At 48.2% G+C, this 15,248-nt stretch overlaps 1 protein-coding gene across 2 annotated transcripts in view; it reads left to right on the forward strand.

Annotated features, from left to right (window-relative positions):
- CDH4 (cadherin 4, type 1, R-cadherin (retinal)) overlaps positions 1–15,248 on the forward strand; it is a 501,882-nt gene that overhangs the window by 282,581 nt on the left and 204,053 nt on the right. For both annotated transcript variants that reach the window (XM_011992340.1, XM_011992341.1), the window contains exon 2: positions 2,201–2,427. In XM_011992340.1, the coding sequence (XP_011847730.1) occupies positions 2,201–2,427 (227 nt within the window). The remainder of the gene's footprint in view (positions 1–2,200; positions 2,428–15,248) is intronic.

Here is a 15,248-nt window from a genome sequence, read left to right on the forward strand (position 1 = left end):
GGCAGATCACCTGAGGTCAGGAGGTCGAGACCAGCGTGGCCAACATGGTGAAACGCTGCCTCTACTAAACATGCAAGAATCAGCCACGCATGGTGGTGCGCGCCTGTAGTACCAGCTACTCGGGAGGCTGAGGCAGGAGAATCACTTGAACCTGGGAGGCGGAGGTTGCAATGAGCCAATATGGCACCACTGCACTCCAGCCTGGGCAACAGAGCAAGACTCCGGCTCAAACAACAACAACAACAACAAAAATCTAGGAAGCCGGTGTGCAGGGGCCCTGGTGCAGTCCCCTGGGTATCACTCCCCCAAGCCACCCACGGAGCTGCCTTTGAGGGCCCTGTCGTAGTTTCATCCAGGGTCTCTCCCGCAGGCAACGCTTTTCACCTGCGAAGTCCTTGGTTCACGTGGCCGACGCCCCCGCTGTTTCCTGCCCAGCGGTTCAGACGGTGGTGGCCCATTCATTCTAAAAGCAGCTTCAACGCTTGCCTAAGGTGGTGCCAAAGCTGGGTGCCTGTACTTTGTTTTAACTACAACACTGTTTAATCCTGAAGACAACACAAACCCTCCTGCTGCTGTCAAATTGCATTAGTTTTATTAGGAATTTGCTTTTAGAGAACAAAGGGGCTTATTTGTGTATTTGTGCTCATCTCTCAGCAATCACAGAGCTGTCATTTTTATCTTTGTCAGTGACAATCGGATGTCAGAAATGATGGATCCACTAAGTTGTTGCTGATTTTAACTTGTTTACCATTGGGCAAACAGTACTTATAAAAGCAGTTTGGAATTTTCCTGTCACTTGAAAAACAAAATGTAATGATTCCGCCCTTAGAGGGGGAGTAGGTCCAGGGAGCCATAGCGGACCCTTGCCTGGGTTGCCACCGTCCATCAGAGGAGCCACCGGGGGGGCCCTGGAGTCTGGAAGTTTCATTGCTCTGTGGAACCAGACAGGGTGGAAATGCCTGGTGTCATCACGTTTAAAAACATTTTCACATGAAACGCACAAGTGGGAGGTGCCATTGGCTGGGAAGATACCTAAAGTGAACTATCTGAGACGAGGCAACAGACACGTTATTTATTCTTTCAAGGCAGGCAACAGTAAAAGGTGAACGCGAGGGGAAAACGCTTTATCTAATGTAACAGTGAGTCGCTTTTTTTTGGTTTCTCGAATAAATAGTAATTAAATCATGTAAGCTGTGACAGCAAAATTGCTTGAAAAACCAATCCTCCTACCATAATTGCTTAGATACCCACATTTTTATAAATACTAGGTAACTTTATCCGTGGCTTTTATCAGCAGAATGTGACACGGGTTGTGGGCGCGTCATAATTTGCCATGGCTGTAGGTGACAGTTGCAAAAGCACACGTCTAAAAAATGCACTAATGTGTCCGGACGAATCTGCGCCTCTGGAGGTGTCTTATTCTGCGGCAGGATTAGAGATGGCCACGGTGCTGGAGCCGTGAAGGGAGGTTGGCATCCTGGTGCCTAGTAATGTTTTGGAAGTGAAGCAATGCGCAGCACCCAGCAGTATCAAGAGACTGCCTGCCTTCAACTCGGTTTCCAATTCACCAAGAAAGCACTTGGTGGGGCCAGGGTCTGCCCTGGCCGCATCTGCCCAGCCCACCCCAAGGCAGTTTGCAGGCATCAGTTCTGGCTTAGTAATAAAAAGGACCAGAAACACAGCAGAGCCCAGTTCTGCTGCCAGAATCCACCTGCCGTGGGGGAACGGTCCCCAGATGCCAGCTCCCTCTTGCTCCTTCTTGGGGTGGAGAAACAGGTCCGTTAGGGGCTTCACAGTCTCCCCGGGCAGGAAGAAGATTTGCGTAGGCAAGAGTGGGGGGAACCGAGGGCATATTTTTGAGGTGGAGGGTACCCACTGTGCTGCTCACAGACTCCGGCTGAATTCGGAGGTAATAGCGGCGAGGGAGAGATGCGTTTGCGGAAGGGAGTGCAGCTGTGTTGTAGATAGAACGGAAGCTCAGCGTTGCTTTGTTTTTTCCCTCCTTTTTTAAAGGCCTCTGGCTAATTCTCTAGGGGTTGAGATAAAACACACCACCCTCTCAGGAGGTGGAGAAATCAGTGCAGACCTCATGCCCCTGATGCCCACGGGGGGCCTGGAGAGCGTCCTGCATGGTTGCTGCCATTGTTACCACCCTTCTGCTGGCCAGGCCCATCCTGACTGCCTCCCTCTCCTCTTGCAGTCAAGTTCAGCAGCTGTGTGGGGACCAAGGGGACGCAATACGAGACCAACAGCGTGGACTTCAAAGTCGGGGCCGACGGGACGGTCTTCGCCACCCGGGAGCTGCAGGTCCCCTCCGAGCAGGTGGCGTTCACGGTGACCGCGTGGGACAGCCAGACAGCAGAGAGATGGGACGCCGTGGTACGGCTGCTGGTGGCCCAGACCTCGTCCCTGCACTCTGGACACAAGGTAAGGTGTGACCGCCCAGGTCTGCACCGGACTTTAGATGTCTTAGTTCCTCCTGCAGGCCCCGGGCAGAGCCTCTGCCAGGGCTCCCTCAGGACGGACAGTCACCTCCTCCTCGGGCTGTGCCGCTCAGGTCATTGCCAGCCGAGCACCCCTGCCCTCTGCACTGACCTGAGACACGGCCATCGTTGCAGGAAGGTCCCCTGGGCAGGTGCACAGGCCCACACCCAGGTTCAGACACTATGCCACGGTCTTGACGCTCTTCATATGTTTTTGAACAAGGGGCCCCACATTTTCATTTCAAACTGGGCACTGGCGTATTCTGAAATCTCTCCTGCCTCCCGAAGTTTGTAGCCCACCAGGCCCAGGGCGTTCTGAAGCCTGGAGGGATGAGAAGCGAGGCAGAGATCATGTGGTCGGAAAGGAACCAACCAGAGAGTGGGGAAGGGATGGAGAGAGAGACGAAGAGAGAGGAAGACAGGTGAAGGGAGACAGGAAAGGACAGGTAGGAGAGGGAGAGAGAGGGAGGGGGAGAAAGAGAAGAAGAGAGGCAGAAAGAGACAGGAAAGGAGAGGAAAGGAAAGGAGAGGAAGGGAGAGGAAGAAAGGGAGAGAAAGAAGGAGGGAGAGAGATGGCTGGGAGAGCGAGGAGAGAGAAGAAGGGAGAGGGAGAGAGAGAGAGGAGAGGGAGACGGAGGGAGGGAGGGGGAGAGAGAGAGAGAGAGAGACAGCTTCACACAGGCATAAAACGTCTGCTGTTCAGCATCCCAGCTGCCCTCTGACTCTGCCTTCTTCTAACCCGCTGCCTGGCTCATCTGGGTGACAGGGAGGGCGCCTTCACTATCCCCGTCCTGAGAACTCCCTTTCATCCCCGCATATTCCAGCAATCCAGCACCAGGCTCCTGAACAACCTGTGTTCATCCCCCAGTTCCTAGCTGTTAGGTTCCCTGTGCCTTATGGGGAAGTGGCCAGGTACCGTCCACCTTGAGTGTCCTGGCATTGGTTACAGCCACTATGCCAGCCTTAAGGTGTGGAGGCTGCTGAAGAAGCTGCAACTAGGAGGGCTGTGGGAGGGCGCTAAGGAAGGCCAGCCTTCGTTCAGGTCCAGCTGTTGCAGCTGCCTGCCTGGGGGGCCACAGTGGTGGAGAGAACGTGTGCCAACCCCTCCAGATCCCCCGCCCCAGGTAACATGAGGCCTCTGTGGGGTCATTTGAGGTATGGTGAGCAAAAGAAATCACCATGCAAGGCGGCGGCCGCTAGCAATCATGGGCACTCCCTTGGAAAAGGGACCTCAGGAAGTAAAGCATTAAGCAGAGGCAAGCAGATTCCTTTCCGTGGGTTTCCCAGAACCTCAGGCCTCGTGTGCTGTGTAAGCCTCTGAGTGGGACACAGTCTGCAAGTTCCCTAAACTGTCTGACCAAGGAACCCTTCTCCATGGGAAGCTTGCAAGACAGGTGTGCCAAGGAACCCACTTTGGGAAGGGAGGGACCTGTGTCTTCCTCTGACTTGTTTCTTAGATGGATGTGGAGGTGGTTTAGGTTAGAAAAGACAAAGTGTGACTCGGGCAGACAGTCTTCAGCGCGTGATGAGCTGACCCCCAGGGGGAAGGAGGTCTTGAGCATCCTCCTGAGTGTGTTAAACCAGGCAGCAGAGTGCGCCTCTAATGGCAGTGGCCCCCAAATCATGAGCCCCACCTGTGAGTCCTGAAGAGTCTAGGATGGTGTATGTCATTTTTGTTCTTTCCTGAGTGATTATTACAAGCCACGCCCGGTGAGCAAGGCAGGCCCTTGGACATCCTGGGGACCCTGTGCCATGGGGACCTCTTCCCTCCGGAAGCTGTACCGGGACACTGACAGGCAGGGACTTGCATCCCCATCACGCCTGTGACTTCCAAGCTGTCCCCAAGTCTCCGATTGTGATGCAGAAACTTGGCACCTCGTGAGCCGAGAGCAGAGCCCCTGAGAGCCTGTCGAAAGCCTCTGGTGAAGGCTCTGATTGAAAATATAATGGCACCTTTTCTTGGGCATGTTAATGAAGCGATTTCAGATTTAATCCCCTGATCCTCTGAGGAAGGGGCAGGTCCAGCTGTGGTTGCTGCTAGACAGTCCCCGTGGGAATTGCTCCTCGACCCACGCCAGGCTGGCGCAGGAAGCACCCATCCGGCGGAGCAGGGGACACTGAATTCACATCCCAGGCTCAGCACACCCAGGGAGCCAGGTGTTAAATCAGGCAGCAGAGCGCGGCTGTAACGGCAGTGGCCCCCAAATAGTGAACCGTGAGGCCCACCTGTGAGTCCGGCGTATGTTGTTTTTGTTCTTCCTGAGTCGTTATTACAAGCCATGCCCTGGTGAACAAGGCAGGCCCTTGGGCAGCCTGGAGACCCTGTCCCATGAGGGCCATGGGGTCACTGTGGGGTGCAGCCCTGAGTCCCTGAGACATGACTGTTGTAGAGCGCAGTGAGCAGTCTCCACAGCCCAGGAGACCCGGTCCTCCAGCACTTGTGTTGCCAATGGTTCCTCTCCTGACTTTCTAGGACCCACTCAGACCTTGCCCCAAGTGGTGTTAGCTCGTCTAACCCTCTCCACACGCCTGGGAGTGGGTGCTGTCACATCACAGATGAGGGTGCTGAGCATGTGACCACAGCTCTGTGCTGCATGGGAGAGTGATGTGTGGGGAAGGAATGGAAAAGGACTTTGCAGGTGTGGCAGAGCCCAACATGGTGCAAGAGCAGCCGCCCGGGGTGTGGGTCCACGGCAAGGCTTCTGCGACTTACTGGCTAGGTGTGTTGGGAGAATTCACACAACTTTGAGGTGAGCTGCTCCGGAGAATGGGAGAGTAATGCTACCCACGTCCCAGCCAAAGGGTGTTGATATTTCATGAGGTTATGGAGGTCGGGGGTGGAAAATAGCAGCATATGGCTGTCATTGCCTGGTTCCAGACTTCACGGTCCTGTGCTTATCACAGCTGCTGGGCCTCGCCGGGTGGCGTGGGGGCAGGAGGAGGCAGGCAGGGAGTGGGAGCCACTGTGGGATGCTGGGTCACCTGGTTGATGCGCCCTTGCAGAGCGTGATGCCAGCCTCTATCGATGATCAAGGTGACACCGGATTGCTGGTGTCCTGGCCGCCTGCCAGAAGCAACTGTGCATCTTCCCCAGTGTGAACTGTCACCCAGGCCTTGAGCTGTGCCCATCTCCTTTCATACTCAACGTCCAGCACTCAGCCTCATGACTGGGCACATGAGGAGGGATAAGATGTAGAAAGAACAATCGAAGGAAGTAGCAGAAAAGAAAGGACCCACAGGGGCCAGGTGCGGTGGCTCACGTCTGTAATCCCAGCACTTTAGGAGGCCGAGGTGGGCAGATCATGAGGTCAGGAGATTGAGACCATCCTGGCTAACACAGTGAAACCCCATCTCTACTAAAAATACAAAAAATAAAATAAAATTAGCTGGGTGTGGTGGTGGGCACCTGTAGTCCCAGCTACTCGGGAGGCTGAGGCAGGAGAATGGCGTGAACCCGGGAGGCAGGAACTTGCAGTGAGCCGAGTGAGCCACTGCACTCCAGCCTAGGTGACAGAGCGAGACTCTGTCTCAAAAACAGACAACAAAGAAAGGACCCACAGAGGCTCCAGAGCATGGGACGATCAGACAGATTTTACAGTAACTACACTTACTATCTTTAAGCAAATTAAATAGAAGACTTTCAGAGATAATTAAAAGGTATAAAACAGAATTATTAATCATTGGGCAATTTGGAACTGAAAACTAAACCAAACAAAATGAAGAGCTCAATGGATAGATATATCTGCAGATTTGACATAGCTGAAGAAAGAACTAGTGAAGCAAAAAGTATCAAAAAATTCATGCTGTAAAGCGTGAAGAGATACACAGAAGGAAAATACAGAAGCAAGCATAAGAGATATTGGAGAAGTAGTAAGAAGGTCTAACGTGTATATTTGCAATATGAGGGGGAGAGAGAAAACGGAGCCGAAGTAATATTCGAAAATATAGTGGCAGAAAATATTCCAAAACTGATAGCATTCATCTAGGCATGGATTCAAGAAGCCCTGTGAACTCTATGCAGGAGAAATATTTAAAAAAACAGTACCTGGATGCTTTATAGTAAAATAGTTACAACCCGAAGACAAAGAGGAAATCTCAAAAGCAGACAGAAAAGGCAGAGTTCCTTTGAGGGAGCAACGACTAGGAGACTGACTTCTCAGCAGGAGCTGGGGGGTGTTGGGGGGTTAGAAGACAATGGAATGATTTTTTTTTTTTTTTTTTTTTTTGAGACAGAGTCTCACTCTGTCACCCAGGCTGCAGTGCAGTGGCGCGATCTCAGCTCACTGCAACCTCCACCTTCCAGGTTTAAGTGATTCTCCTGCCTCAGCCTCCCAAGTAGCTGGGATCACAGGCGTGTGCTGCCATGACAGGCTAATTTTTGTATTTTTAGTAGAGATGAGGTTTCACCATGTTGGCCAGGCTGGTCTCGATCTCTTGATCTCATGATTCACTGGCCTTGGCCTCTCAAGGAATATCTTAAAAGTGCTAAAAGAAAACAGAATTCTATCATCCGGTAAAACTGTCTTTCAATAATTAAAGTTGAATGAAGAGAAACTGAAAGAATCTGTCCCAAATGATGTTCTTCAAACAAAATAAAACAATTTGAGGCAAACACTCAGAAATGGAGGAAAGAATGAAGAGCTGGGAAAAGGCCAAGTACACAGAAAAATACAAATGAATCACAGCAGTATAACGTTTCATGGGTGTAAATAGAGAACTCGAATTCACAGCAAAACTGCATAAACTTTGAGAAGGGATAAATGGAATCAAAGAGATGGAAGTTGTTTGCATTTTTCTCAAAAATGATGGAAATCACAAATTAATATTACTCCTAAATAAAACAAAGACACTTGTTACAAAGTCTTTAGAAAATCAATAAAAGAGTCATAAAAGTCTATAAATAGTGACATAATAAATTTTTATTATTCTGTTTTTTCCATTATCAAGCCAAAAAATACAAAAAAAGAGAAATGAAAACAAGAGATGGGCTATACCTTTCTCTTTGAGTAAGATGGCAGATTTGCAAATATATTTGTAATTATAGCAAATGAAAATATATTTGTTATAATTTTAAAAAATAAATTGATGGATAAAGATAAATCCATCTTATCTTTAAATGCCTAAAGATAGGCAGCTTATAAAACATACATCTGAAAGGTATAAAGCTAAAGGTTAGCAGTAAAATCTTAGAGAAATAAATACATGCAAGTATTAATCAAAAGGAAGCTAGTGGACGCTGTTAATATCAGATGATAGAATCTGAGGACAAAGCATTCTGTTCAAGGAGGAACACCTCATAATGACAAACAATTCACCAAGAAGATACAGGAATCCTACATTTGTGTGCACTTCATATGACTTCAAAATATTTGTGCCAAAATTGATAGAAATAAAAGGAGAAATAACTATGCAATCAGTGATCAATTTTAACAAAATTTCTTAGCGAATAATAGAACAAGCAGAAGATACCAGTAAGGAAAGAGATTAGAATCACACAATTAACAGGGCTGGCTTTACCGAGATGTATAAAAGCACAGAAACCAACCACTGCTAAATACACATGATTTTTAAGTATAGACAGAACATTTACAAATATTCACCAAGCAAGTCCCAACATACTTCATAGCCTTCAAGCAATTCGCAACATACTTCAAAGGTTTAAAATCAAAACATAGTTTGTTTTCTTAACTCAGAGCAAGTAGACTAGAAATCAATAACAAAGAACATAACTGGAAAATCCCCATAGATTTGGAAGTTAAGTAAAAGCCTTCTCATTAACCCTTGGGCAGAAAAAAAAAAAAATCACATGGAAATTAATGAATATTTTGAACTGAGTAATAAAACTACTGGGATGTAGCTAAAGTCATGCCCAGATGGAAATATTTAGCCTTAAATACATATATTACAAGATAAAGAAGGCAGAAAATTGGCTGAGCATGGTGGCTCACGCCTGTAATCCCAGAACTTTGGGAGGCCAAGGCAGGTGGATCACCTGAGGTCAGGAGTTGGAGCCCAGCCCAGCCAACATGGCGAAACCTCATCTCTACTAAACATGAAAAAGTTAGCCAGGCGTGGTGGTGCACCCCTGTAATCCCAGCTGCTCAGGAGGCTGAGGCAGGAGAATTGCTTGAACCCAGGGGGCAGAGGTTGCAGTGAGCCAAGATTGCACCACTGCACTCCAGCCTGGGCAACAGAGCAAGACCCTACCTTAAAAAAAAAGGAAAAAAAAAAGGCAGAAAATCAACAATCCAGGCATTCATCTCAAGAAACTATAAAAATAACAGAAAATGAGACCCAAAGTCTAAAGAAAGAAATTGTTAACACAGGAGGAGAAAACAATGAAACAGAAAACAATAGAAATAACTAAGTTCATCCTTTAAACTACGAGGCTGATCAGACTGAGTAAAAAGAAAAGGTATAAACTGCAACAATCCTTATCAGGGATGAAAAGACGACATCGTGACTAATCTTGTGGACATCAGAAAGATCATTTGAGGATATTATATACAATTTATACCAACACACTTAAAAATATACATGAAAAGGACAATAGTATAGAAATATACACCTTACCAAACTAACATAAGAAAAAAAAAAACCTGAACTGTTTTACTGTTACAAACAAAATTAAAACTAAAATCCTTATCACAAAGAAATGTCCACACCTGTTGGCTCCACTAGTAAGTTCTACCCAAGCTGTCAGGAGAAATTAAAACAAATCTTACACAAACCTGTTCAAAGATCACAACAAGAGGAATTGCTTCCCCAAAGTTTTGTCTTCCCAAATCCTGATAGTGAGGATACACACACTGGAGGTACAAGCCAATGCAGTAAGGCAAGAAAAAGAAATTAGAATAAATAAAACTGACATTATTTGTAGTTTATATGATTATGAATGTTAGAAAATGTAGTCTGTCCTGAAAGAACCTGTCCTAAGTTGTTTGTATTCATGAGTAAGGTTAGCAAGGGTGCTGGACATAACAGTTGTACTTCTATGTACCAGGAATAAATCATTAGAAAATAAAATCTGAACTAGATCCCAATTACAATGGCATTAAAAATGATCATATAACTGGGAATAAATCTAACAAAAATGTACAAGACTTCTTACATTTTGTTGAAAAAAATTGAAGACCTATAAAAATGGAAGGATATGCCAAGCTCATAACTTGGAAGGCTTATGTTAGAATATTGATTCTACCCAAAGTTGCCATAGAGTCAACACAACCTCAATAAAAATTCCAGCAGATTTTTTGTTTGCTCGTTTTGGGAAGAGTAAAGAGCCGACTTAAAATTTTTTAATGGAAATGGAAAAGGCGAAGATAGCCTAGAACAAGAGAAAGATGGGAGGACACGTCCTTCCAGACACGTTGCTGGAGCTGTCCTGTGTGCCACAGGATAGTAAGCCACACTCCTGGCCTCTACCTGCTAGATGCCAGGTGAAGCCCCGTAACCTCCATATGCAACCCAAGCTCTTTCCAGCCACTGCCAGATGTTCCCTTGGGGGACAAAACTGCCCCCTTTTGAAAACCACTGAACTACAGCCATTAACATGGTGTCATTTTGGAGCAGAGATGATTGGATAGACACTTGGAATAAAAATAGTGAGCCCAGAAAAAGATACGTAATGTTTTTAAAAATCAGCTTCGTGGACGTATAACTTTCATACTACAAAATCCACCGAGTTCATCTTTACAATCTGATGAGCCTTGTCAAATGCCCAGGGTGCGAACCCTTGATTTTTTATTATAAGAGCAGTGCTGTAGAGCAGGTACCAGCTGCTGTATCCCATAGGACTTTTATGGCCAGCAAGCTAAGAATGGTTTTTATATTTTTAAATGATTCCATTTTAAAGGGTTATGTAAGTACCTATACAGTGTCCTCAATTTTGCCCCTTAGCCTGAGATACCTAAAATATTTACGATCTGGCCATCTGGGGGAAAGTTTGCCCATTTCCACTGAAACAATAGAGGAAAGACTGTCTTTTCAATATATGGTGCTGGGCCAATGGGGCATCTTTAAGAAAAAAGTGAAATGACCCCTACCTCACACCTCAACCAAAATCCATCTGAGGTGGACGGAAAATCTAAACATGAAAGGCAAGGCAATGCAGCTGGGAGTGATGTGACCCCGGGGTGTGGAAAGCTTCCTCGCACATGGCACGTGAAGCATGAAGCATGGGAAAGAATGATCTCTGGACTTTATTAAAAATAAGGACTTCTGCTAGGCGCAGTGGCTTATGCTTGTAATCCCAGCACTTTTGGGAGGCCAAGGTGTGCAGATCACCCGAGGTCAGGAGTTCGAGACCAGCTTGGCCAACATGGTGAAACCCTGTCTCCACTAAAAATACAAAAATTAGCCAGGCATGGTGGTGCACGCCTGTAATCCCAGCTACTCGGGAGGCTGAAACAGGAGAATAGCTTGAGCCCGGGAGGTGGAGGCTGCAGTTAGCCGAGATCATGCCACTGCACTCCAGCCTGGGCAACAGAGCAAAAGAAAAAAAAAAAAAAAAAAAAAAAGGAACTTCTGATCATCAAAATCTATATCTTAAAAATGAGACAATAAGGCAGAGCCTGGGAAAGGACATTTGCAGCACGCAGTTACGAACCAAGGACTTACACCCAGAACATGTAGAGAACCTCAGATCACTACCTACAGACAGACAGAAGATGGATGAGAGGCTTAAACAGGCTGATCACCAGACAGCAGTGCGTCATGGTGGATAAATGTAAGACAGAGGCCGGGTAGGGTGGCTCACCCCTGTAATCTCAACACTTTGGGAAGCCAAGGCAGGAGGATCACTTGAGGTCAGGAGTTCAACACCAGCCTGGCCAACATGGTGAAACCCCATCTCTCCTAAAAATACAAAAATTAGCCAAGTGTGGTGGCAGGCGCCTGTAGTCCCAGCTACTGGGGAGGCTAAGGCAGGAGAATCACTTGGACGAGGGAAGCAGAGGTTGCAGTGAGCCAAGATCATGGCACTGTACTCCAGTCTAAGTGACAAAGCAAGACTCTGTCTCAAAAAAATAAATAAATAAGACCGGCTCAACCTCAGCAGGGCAGTCAGAATGGTGAAAACTGGAAAGACTTGTACTACCAAGTATTGGTGAGAATCTGGAGCGAGTGGAATTTTCAAATACTGTTTTTCACTTGTTTGTTTTTATTTTGAGACAGGATCTCACTCTGTTGCCCAAGCTGGAGCGCAGTGGCACCCTCTTAGCTTACTGCAGTCTCAAACTCCTGGGCACGAGCAATCATCCTACCTCAGCTTCTCAGTAGCTGGGACTACATGCATCATCACCCCTGGTTGGTTGGTTGGTGGGTTGGTTATTTTTAAACTTTTTGTAGAGACAAGGTCTCACCATGTTGCCCAGGTTGGTCTCATACTCCTGGCTCAAGCAGTCCTCCCACCTTGGCCTCCCAAAGTGCTGGGATTACACGTGTGAGCCACCCTGCCTGGCCTTTTCATATACTCTTGATGGGAGTGTACAATGGTACAAACACTTCAGACAGCAATTCAGAATTACTATGAAAGTCCAATATATATATATGCCTCGTTTTTGGTGTATGCCCCATAGCAGTACAGGCAGGTAATACCAGGAACTCTGTACAGGACGTTGAGAGAAGCCTTACACATAATCACCAAAAGCTGGAAACGACACACATGCCTTCGCCATTGGAATGGGTCAATAAATTGCAGTGGGCCGCCAGAGTGGAATATTATACAGTAATAAAGGTGAACAAACTGCAGCTAGAAGCAACAAAGCCAGCAAATCTCACAAACAGACCAAGGAAGGAGAGCAGGCAGGTCCCAGGCAGCAGGAACGCGTGCCAGCCTAGTGACCACACTCCCAGGAAATCCAAATTCGGGTGACACTGAGGTGCACAGTTACAGTCGGTTGAGGGTTCCCTTCGGGGGCAGCAGGAAGCCATGCTGGGGGACACCAGAGGGTTGGAGGGAGCCTTGTGGCAAGACAGGTGCTCATTCTGCCATCATTTATGTAGCTGATGCTCCTCTGTACTCTGTGATGCTCATACTATCACTCACAATTTAATATTTTTTAAACAAATGCATGCAGAGGGCTATCTGACTGTGTTTGGAGAAGGTGGGAGTTCTGATAGGGGCACGTGGTGAGCAAGAGTTCTGCTGGGGGAGGTTTCTGGAGAAACAAATGGACTCCTTCAAAGCATCAGTTTACAGAGTGCTAGGGGCCCCAGGGCAGTGTTTATTGAGAGGAGCCTGGAAGCAAATTCTGCCAGGGCAGGCACACGGGGACCCCTAATTTCCTGGTTCTGTAAATTTCATTTCTCTTATGTAGAGGTTTCTTCAAGTGCAGCATCCTCCGTCCATTATTTTAGCGACTCTGTGGAGTTGGGTAAAACTGACAGCTTTACAGTTAGATGAACCATAACAATTTGGCAACTTTTCTCCTTCTTTTGTCCCCCTGTCTTAGCAACTATTTAAAAGCAGCCTTTCTGTGGGCAATGCAGGCAGTGCTGGAATCTGGAAGAACTGTTCTTTGGTGCAGTCTTGCAGGAAAGCTGATAGCAATTCAATTAGGAAATGCAAATGAGGTCCCATATTTCCCACTGGAGTGCTGAGTTGCCCCTGAGGAATCAGAGCAATATTCCGGCCTCACAGGAAACACTCGAGACCAAGTTCTCACCCAGTTGTCATCTGACTATAGCTGCTGCAGCGCTGGAAAGTGGCAATAGGACCTGTGGGTATCGTTTGCAAAAAAAAAAAAAATAGTGTTGTTTATGAAACCAATATTGTGTCTTCTAGCACACGTCAGCATTTATGAGGATAAACTCGGCCAAGCAATGTCCCCGAGTCAGGCGGTCCGAGGCGCTGACCTGTGGCCTTTTCTGGGTGTTTCTGTCCCCCCAGGTCCCTTGGGCTGAACTATGTCCCCTAAAATTCAGGTATTGAAATCCTAACCTCAGAACATGACTTAACTTGGAAATAGGGGGTTTGCCGATGTAATTAGTGAAGAAGAGGTGATTAGGGTGGGCCCTGATCCAATAGGACTGTGTCCTTATAGAAGGGGAAGCCTGGACAGACAGGCACAGGGAGAAGTCCTGTGAAGGTGAGGCAGAGAGCTGGGGGATGCCTTCGAAAGCCAAGATCAGGGAAGATTGTGGCGCCGCCAGGAGCCGGGAGAGACGCCCAGAGCACATTCTCTGGCACAGCCTCCCAGGGACCAGCGCTGCGACATCTTGATCTTGGACTTCTAGCCTCCAGAGCGGTAAGGGAATAAATCTCTGTCTCAGCCCGCTGGCTTGTGGACCAGAGCCTTCCAGCCAAGGTAGAGACTCAGGAGGCAGGTGCAGTCAGACCCCAAGGCACCCCCGAAGGCAAGGAGGAGTGTCCCCAGCCAAGGGTCCTGCCCAGGGCTCCTGCTCAGGGCTCCAGACACCCCTGAATCCTCTTGATGCAGTCATTCTCTCCAGGGCTGGTGAGGACAAGTCCCCGCCCACGGCAGCCCCCAGGTCCCTCTGCTGCTGCCCAGGCCCTTCCATTGTCCCCCCTGTCCCCCTGCCCACTGAGGGCTCCACAGGGCTTGAGGTGTCCCTGGGGAGAGGAGGGATGAGGAACGGGTGCACTCGAAGGGCAGCAGCAGCACACAGCAGGTACAGGCACACCACACACACGGTGCACGGCACACAAACCACACACACACCCCGCACACACTATACACACCACACAGTGCATGCCACACACACCACATACCCACACACACATGCACCCTGCACACACTACACACACCACACACACGCGCCCTGCACACACTACACACACCACACACACGGTGCACGGCACACAAACCACACACACACCCCGCACACACTACACACACCACACAGTGCATGCCACACACACCACACACACACGCCCTACACACACTATACAAACCACACAGTGCATGCCACACATACCACACACATGCACCCTGAACACACTACATACACCACACACACACAGTGCACACCACACACACAGTGCACGCCACACACCACACACACGATGGATGCACGCCACACACCACACGCACATACCCCACACACACCACACAGTGCACTCCACACACACCACACATACACCCTGCACACACCACACACACATACCCCACACACACCACACAGTCACATACCCCACACACACCACACACACACACCCCACACACACCACACAGTGCTCTCCACACACACCACACATACACCCTGCACACACCACACACACATACCCCACACACACCACACACACATACCCCACACACACCACACACACACACCCCACACACACCACACAGTGCACTCCACACACACCACACATACACCCTGCACACCACACACAGACTGTGTGCCTGTATTAGTCCGTTTTCACACTACTGACAAAGACATACTTGAGACTGGGAAGGAAAAGAGGTTTACTTGGACTTACAGTTCCACGTGGCTGGGAGGCCTCAGAATTATGGCAGGAGGTGAAAGGCATTTTCTACATTACAGCAGCAAGAGAAAATGAGGAAGAAGCAAAATGAAAATCCCTGATAAACCCATCAGATCTCGTGAGACTTATTCACTATCACGAGAACAGCATGGGAAAGACCAGCCCCATGATTCAGTTACCTCCCCCTGGGTCCCTCCCACAACACGTGAGAATTCTGGGAGATACAATGCAAGATGAGATTTGGGTGGGGACACAGCCAAACCATATCAATACCACACGTACCACACACACACGCCCCACACACAGTGCACACC

Source organism: Mandrillus leucophaeus, unplaced genomic scaffold (genome assembly GCF_000951045.1).
Source record: "Mandrillus leucophaeus isolate KB7577 unplaced genomic scaffold, Mleu.le_1.0 Scaffold41, whole genome shotgun sequence".
NCBI lineage: Eukaryota > Metazoa > Chordata > Mammalia > Primates > Cercopithecidae > Mandrillus > Mandrillus leucophaeus.